At 36.4% G+C, this 7,409-nt stretch overlaps 1 protein-coding gene across 1 annotated transcript; it reads left to right on the plus strand.

The window, feature by feature from the left end:
* Nucleotides 1–1,242: 1,242 nt before the first annotated feature.
* Nucleotides 1,243–5,843, plus strand: LOC102584435 (TMV resistance protein N-like). The gene is made up of 5 exons (XM_015312918.1): nt 1,243–2,330; nt 2,484–2,610; nt 3,544–3,650; nt 4,994–5,159; nt 5,263–5,843. The coding sequence occupies exons 1-5, from the start codon at nt 1,405–1,407 to the stop codon at nt 5,761–5,763; spliced, it is 1,827 nt and encodes a 608-aa protein (XP_015168404.1). The 5' UTR covers nt 1,243–1,404; the 3' UTR covers nt 5,764–5,843.
* The last annotated feature ends 1,566 nt before the right edge of the window (nt 5,844–7,409 follow it).

Genomic DNA, 7,409 nt, shown 5'->3' on the forward strand with positions numbered 1-7,409 from the left:
GACTTGTACTCATTTTGTAGTAGCTCTGTACTGGTGACTTCCAGGTTCTGGGAGGGATCTTTATTTGTGTATATATTTTTGGTTTGTTTCCGCCTGTTTATATTGTTATTTGCCTACTCTTGTTTAGTTTCTACCCTCAGACCCATTACTTGTTGTTCCGGGTTACGGGTTGGCTTACCTACTGGTGGGTTATAGTAGGTGCCATCATGACTTGAGAAATCGGGTCGTGACAAATTTCTATGATGCTGGTTATATGAGAGAGCTTCTCAGCTCCTAGCAGAGTCATAAATGAGTTTGAGTTGTCTGTAACCGGTATATTATTATACATGTACAGCACTATGTGCTGATTTTATTAAATAGTTTTTTTATTTATTGATTTAAAGAAAAGGTTTGAAGAGTCAAGAGTAGAAAAGAAGTCACAAACAGCAAATGAACATTTTCTTCACAGAAGAAGTTACAATTAAACTTGAGTGAGCACTTTGAAAGTGTTTCTTGACCCTAGCTCTAGCTGCACATAAGCGCTCAGTTCAAATGTTATATGAGCAGAGTTCCAACATCTAGCTCTTTGCTCATTTGTAATCATTTGAACTGCTATGGTTAATGATTATACTGATTCAAATTAAATGTTTTAAACTTGTTATTATGAAGTTAGATTGTGTTGATATTGACCTCTCGTTTCTTGGCTAAAAATACATGTAATATCATGTGCTCATTAGACCAATTACTAAATTAGTCTATCTGCTTTGGCACCAGTAGAGTGGCAGGCACAAATGACTATCTGTCTGGAATAATCTTGCTTTATCTTTTAAATTTCTTTTTCCTTTTCCAGAATTTAAAGCTTGGCAAACAATATTATGCCTTTTAAAGCCAGGAATTGTTTTCACATGTCAACATCTATCTCCACACAATTCTTTTTATTCATACAAAATACAACTCAAATTGCACTAAGCTGACTACATAATGATGAAAATCTGGTTTGAACTGCATCTTGTTCGGATAAAGTGTGATCTTTGTTCAGAATGGGAATGAAAATGTTTGTATGCTTGAATCTGTAAGATGGGTGGCACAAAGGACAGCTTAAAGTAAAAACATTAACAAGATTTCATGTTACTTAAACTATCTTGTTTCTTGGCATATATTATACAAGTTCCAAAGAAGAATTACATTGAATATGGGCTCTCTTAGTGTTGAGTATATTTCACTACCTTTCTTATTAGTTATTATTACATAGCACAGAATGAAGCAGAATGTATTGACCAGATTATAAATGAGAAATTTCAATATTTGCACCACACAGTTTCAGCTATTGAGAAGTATTTAGTGGGAATTGAATCTCGTACTGGTGGAGTGGAATTGTTGTTGAAAGTTGGATTAGGTGGTGTCCATTTTGTGGGGACATGGGGGATGGGTGGTGTGGGGAAGACAACAGTTGCAAGAAAAATCTTTGACAATATTTCTAACCAGTTTCAAGGGTCTTGTTTTCTTGCAAATGTTCGAGAAGATTCAAAGAAGCATGGGATGAAACACTTGCAAATGACACTTCTTTCAATAATCCTAAATGAAAAATCTATGGATATAGCAAGTTTCTATGAAGGAGCTGACATGATAAAAAGAAAGCTTTGCCTCAGGAAGGTTTTAATTGTTTTTGATGATGTGGATGATGACCACCAGTTGGAGTATTTAGTTGGAAAGCATGATTGGTTTGGTGATGGCAGTCGAATCATTACAACAACCAGAAATGCAGATTTACTTCGTTGCCACGACGAGTTATATTCTGTTCCTGAATTGGCTAAAAGTGAGGCTCTTGAAATTTTTAGTTGGTACGCCTTTCGAAGAAGGACTCCCGATAAAGAGTTTTTTAAACTCTCCAAGTCTGTAGTAGATTATGCAAAAGGCTTACCCTTAGCTCTTATGGTTTTGGGTTCGTTTCTCTACAAACAAGGCATAACTGACTGGAGAAGTGCATTGGATAGACTCAAAGATACTGGATACGAAGAAATTATTAAGCAGCTCAGCTTAAGTTTAGATGGATTGACCTATGAAGACAAGAATATATTTCTTGATATTGCATGCTTCTTCAGGGGAAAACGGAGAGATGACGTGATAACAATTCTAAATAGTTTTGGCTTTAAATCAGAGATTGGAATGGATGTCCTTTCTAAAAAGTCACTTTTTTATATTTCAGAGGGAATGGTTGAGATGCATGATTTGATAGAACAAATGGGTCAGCAAGTGGCACGTGATGTTGATCAGGACAAGCCATGGAATCATAGTCGAATATGGCATGAAAAAGATATAGAAACTGTTTTTTATACAAATCAGGTATGCATGTCCTCTAATCATTTTGAGGATGCTTGAGATTTGTCATTTTCCTTTTCATTCTTTCGGGATTCCTAAAAACTAGACAATAGACATCGAGGTATACAACCTTTTAAGGCTAGAACATTTTTCTTTATGTGAACTTCATGCTATGGTATGTTCAGTGTTGTGAAAGGCGATCACCTCATCTCCAAAGGCGAGAGGCGAGGTGACCCTTCATCGCCTTTTAGCTTTGTGGCGAGGCGATCTTCAAAAGGAGACGCCATGGCGACAAAAGGCAAGAGGCGAGAGGTGAGAAAGGCGTCGCCTTTTGTATTTTCTTAAAAAAAGGCTTCGACTATAGGGTTTTAAAAGTTAAAAGGTAATTTTAGCGTTTTCGACTAGACTCCTCCAGCGACCATCTAGACTTTTTCGTCGACTCCAAAGTCCAACCATCACATATTTATTCTTTTCTTCATCATATTTCTTCTTCCTCTGTTTCTTTTTCCTTCTTCTACATACTTTAGAGTCACTTCTACCTTTGTTTTGACTTTTGTTATATTTTTTTCTCATTCAAGTTCTAGAATTTCAGTATGTACTATTTATTTTCAGTTTTTGAATTGAAATATTTGCTTATATGTAATTTCTATTGAGATTTTGATTATTTACATATGCAATTAAATATTTTAATTTATTGGTATTAATTGGTGCCGCACTTCAAAAAGGTGAGCGTGTTGCCGCTCGCCTCGCCTTGTGGAGAGGCAGACCCTTGTCGCCTTTTATCGCCTTTCACCATCCAAACCACTGGGTATGTTTCTCAATTAAATCAATTGCAACATCTTTGCCACAAGCATGCTCTTGTAACACTGAATGTGCATGTTCCTGCTATCTTTCAAGCTTGCGTCTCTCATTTGTTTTGAGTATTAACATCTCTTGCCAATAAAATAAGAACCAAGTAAAAACTAATGTGCATTTTGTGTGTTATCACAATTCAACTCTACAATCTTTAGTGGTTTTTCTGTTTTGATAAGTAATTAAAGATTCTATAAATACTTGCACTAAGCCAGTGCCATAAAACATAGTGAAAGATTGTGCAGATCCTCTATTGTATCTAGGATTGCATCTTCATCATGTACAATAACCAGGTTGCACCAGAAAGCTGGCAAAACGATTTGGTCTCAATAAAAGAGCCTATGAAAAGAAAAGAAAATGGAATTGAAAGTTCAATATACATCTTTGTTTAAGGCTTTGTATGTTCCTTTTGTTGCCTTAAAAACTTCTGCTATTCCTTTCAAGCCATATGGTCCACCAAATGGCTTGAGGAATGGTATTCCTAGTCTTCCAGGATTACGGTAGCTCAAAAATGGATTTTTGCATGGTTTAAGACATGCCAAATATTGCTAAAAACATGCATCACAACTGACTAGTAACTCTAGAATGCAAGAAGAGGTGGCCAACATCTTCAGAGTGTTCTTCACACTGTAGGCAGTAGGCACCTACTGCAAGGCTGAAATCCCCTCTTTTGGAGTTGGAATAAGCAAGACAAGCTTCCCTAGCCACAATCCAAGAGAAGCAAGAGACCATCAAAGGAGCCTTGCTAAACCAGATCCTTTTCCAAGGCCAAGAAACCCTTTCCAACAAACTGTAGCAACTTCTGCTGTAAAGAGACCTGTGAGATGTCCCTTCCATATGATAGAATCTATTTTATTATAGCCCAAAACTATGTTGCTAAGCAGCTGAAACAAAGACATAATCTTTCCACTTCCCAGACATTCAAGTTCCTTCTAAGAAAGAGATTCCAGCCTTTAGTTGAATAAAATTCAGGAATTACCCCGTTGAGCTGCGAAGAGAAACTGTCTATGTGTCTGTTCATTTTATTTGTCTTAATGGAACAGCTTAGTGAGCACTTCCTTTACTATTTGTAGATAGTGAGTGATGTCAATTTACTTTTACGTGCTAAGTAATTCTTCGTAGCATCTTGTTTCGGTAATGTTGTTATTTGTCTGAGAACTAATTTGACTGATGACATTTGGTATTGTTTCGAGAAGAACATTTTTCTTGTAAATTAGATTGTTGCAAAGTTTTATCCCTCTTAGAAGAGAATTTAGTGAGGAAATAGTTGAAGCATAGTACAGGAAATATCTCAACATAACACACTGTCATGAACTTCTCACTATATCTTTTCTTTTTTGTGGTTTAACAATTCTTAGATGCTACCCTACATGGAGAACTTTTGAAAGAATTTTCTTTTAGAGCTTCCATGTATGCACTTAACATTCAAGTTGAAGAAGCAAGTAAATTTAGGAATTTAGGGAAGAGCTTTTTCTAATGTAGGGGATTAGAATCTTAAGTTCATTGGAGAATGCATCTTTGGTTAGGGAATAACCGAGTAATATGATAATAGAAAGCAATATCTAATGAATTTAGATTTCAGAAAACTATTTGATTGATCTCCAAATGGAAGCCAGATGTAAATCAGTCGGTGTTTCCAGAAGGCCATTATGCTTTTTCAAAGGAGAATAGAATTTTGGTTTAGTGTTTACATAGTTCTTTTCTTTTCTTTTCAGTGGACAGAGTCGGTTAAAGGCATAATGGTTCCAGTTGGCTCAGATCAACATATATGCAAGTGGACTAAAGCTTTCAGAAATATGCCTTGTCTAAGGTTACTCATTGTCAAAGAGGAGGAGGTCTGACATTATGAACCAGTTTCTGACATTATTGAATTTCTCCCCAGTAGCTTGAAATGGCTTGATTGGTTTTACTACAGTTTTGAATCTTTACCAGCAAATTTTCAACCACGAAACCTTGTTGGGCTCAACATGACTTTTAGTTCTCTTGTTGAAATTTGCAAGGAACCAAAGGTATTGGTTGATCTCTTTCTTGACAGTGCTAAGCATTGATTTTTCTTTTACAGAAAGAGTTAGTTAAAGCTGACATTTTTATTCTTCACCTTTTTATAAGCAGGCATTTGACAAGCTGACAATTCTCAATTTAAGTTTTTCACAAAATTTACTCCGAACACCCAATTTTTCTGAGATTCCAAATCTGCAAAGAATTGTGCTGAAAAGTTGTTTAAGCTTGGTTGAGGTTCATCCATCCATTGGCAATCTCAAAAAGCTTATTTCTCTGAACATGAAGAACTGTAAAAATCTCAAGTTCTTACTGAGCAGTATTCAAATGGAATCTCTTGAGAGCCTCAACCTGTCTGGTTGTGAGAAATTAGAAGTTCTTGCAGAAATTCAGGGGAATATGGAATTACTATCAGAGCTTCTTTTGGGATGTACTGCAATTCGGGAACTGCCATCGTCAATAGGACAGCTATTTGGCATCAGCTTACTTGATTTGCATTCATGTGAAAATCTTGTAAGACTTCCAGCCAGTTTTAGCAAGATGAGAAAACTGAAAGTTTTGATTCTAAAGGCTGCTCAAATCTGGCAACTTTTCCAGAAAGCCTGGGTGATCTAGATGAGTTGGAGGAGCTCTATGCTGGAAACACTGCCATTTGGAAACTACCAGATTCTATGGAAAAGTTGAGCAAACTTAAAATCCTATCATTAAAAAGTAGACGGGAGACGGTCTCAATTTGCTACAGGTATGACATTCACTCATGCATTTTGTGGTTTGCATGAATTGAAAAGTTTGGATCTCAGTGGATGCAATTTATCTGGTGACAAGATTAATGCTCTTACACGCTTGACTTCTTTAGTGGAACTAAACCTGAGCAGAAACAAGTTTGTTTTTCTACCTGATAGAATCAGTCAACTTTGTCGACTTCAATATCTCAACATAACACAGTGTCATGAACTTAAGAAACTTCCCGAACTTCCTCAAAGTATAAAGGAACTGTATGCAGAAGATTTTCTGGCCAGACAAAGTATTCTAGCTCTGTCGATATACCCAAGGTTGTATTTGGTCTCATTCACCAACTATTGTTTTAATCAGCAATCATATACAGAAAAGAGCAATGATAACTCGGTTTTGGATCAGATTCTCAGCTTGTTTCTTTCACTGAGTATAGGTGATCGGAGGACTTGCTCTATAATCTTTCCTGAGTGTGCAATTCCTACATGGTTCAAACATCAGAGTATTGAGGAAAAATCTTGCTTAAACTGCCTCAGGATTGGTATGATAATAGGTTCGAGGGCTTTGCTATATGCTGTGTCACTTGCATGGGTGCAGGTGTCCACGATCCTGATTCAGGGCTATCAGGGAAATATGACCATACTTTCATCAAAGTCAAATTGATATGCAATAATCATTCAGAAGAGCTTAAAGTGCTGGAGAAAGAATGTAAAGTCAGTACCACGTCTAGAAGTTATAACTGGTGTGTTTGCTTCGCCTACATACCATTTCATTCTTTGCTGCAGTTGTCTGACACAGAAGTTAGAGACTTTAACCAGTATGGCCTATTTGAGGCTTCTATGACTATCCAAAGGCACATTACGAGGCGATGGGGAGTTCATTTGATTTACAAGTCTGAAAGACAATTTTTCCAGAGCAGGACTGTGAAAGAGTTGCTTGCCAAGAAGTTGAGTCAAGTCAATCTAATTCAGAAAATTGCTTGGTCAGAGTCAGTAGGAAGAAATGTTGAAGCAAAATCAAAATCAATTGCAACAGCTGCAGACCCCCTATCTAAGGGATGACCCTATGGCACCTGCACTTGAGGCCAGACTATAGTAGCTCCACAAGCTGGTGCTTTTGAGGGATTACCAAGAGTTCAAATTTAAGGTAACCAACAAATGCTTATTCTTTCTAATGTGAAAATAGTTTTTCGAGTAGGTTAGATTTTGAATGATGAAGAATGAGGTTGGATAAATTTTAATAGAATTAGGCAAAATAATAATAATTGAGTTAAAGGTTATTCAAGTAATAAGTCAACTGTAGGCTTAATTTTTTTAAGAAGACATTATTACGTGAAAATTATAAGGTTAATAGAAATATAAGTTGCATAAACTAAAAACTGAATTTGAATAAGGAGTGTCCATGGAAAATGTTGTGGAAACGAAGGTGCTCATAGGAAAGCTTTGAATAAAATCTTCCTTGCACAAGACATCTTAGTGAGAAAAGGCTGTTCAATGTGCAGTAATTGCTATCTGTGTTAAGGGAAACTA

The sequence above is a fragment of the Solanum tuberosum genome, unplaced genomic scaffold, assembly GCF_000226075.1.
Source record: "Solanum tuberosum cultivar DM 1-3 516 R44 unplaced genomic scaffold, SolTub_3.0 scf00222, whole genome shotgun sequence".
NCBI lineage: Eukaryota > Viridiplantae > Streptophyta > Magnoliopsida > Solanales > Solanaceae > Solanum > Solanum tuberosum.

Excerpts from the sequence above, each read along its gene's own strand:
- LOC102584435 (XM_015312918.1), top strand. The coding sequence starts at position 1,405 with ATGGGTGGTGTGGGGAAGACAACAGTTGCAAGAAAAATCTTTGACAAT. Across the intron at positions 2,331-2,483 it reads TATACAAATCAGGTATGCAT|TGTTGTGAAAGGCGATCACC; the intron begins GTCCTCTAATCA and ends TGGTATGTTCAG. Across the intron at positions 5,160-5,262 it reads AAATTTGCAAGGAACCAAAG|GCATTTGACAAGCTGACAAT; the intron begins GTATTGGTTGAT and ends TTTTATAAGCAG.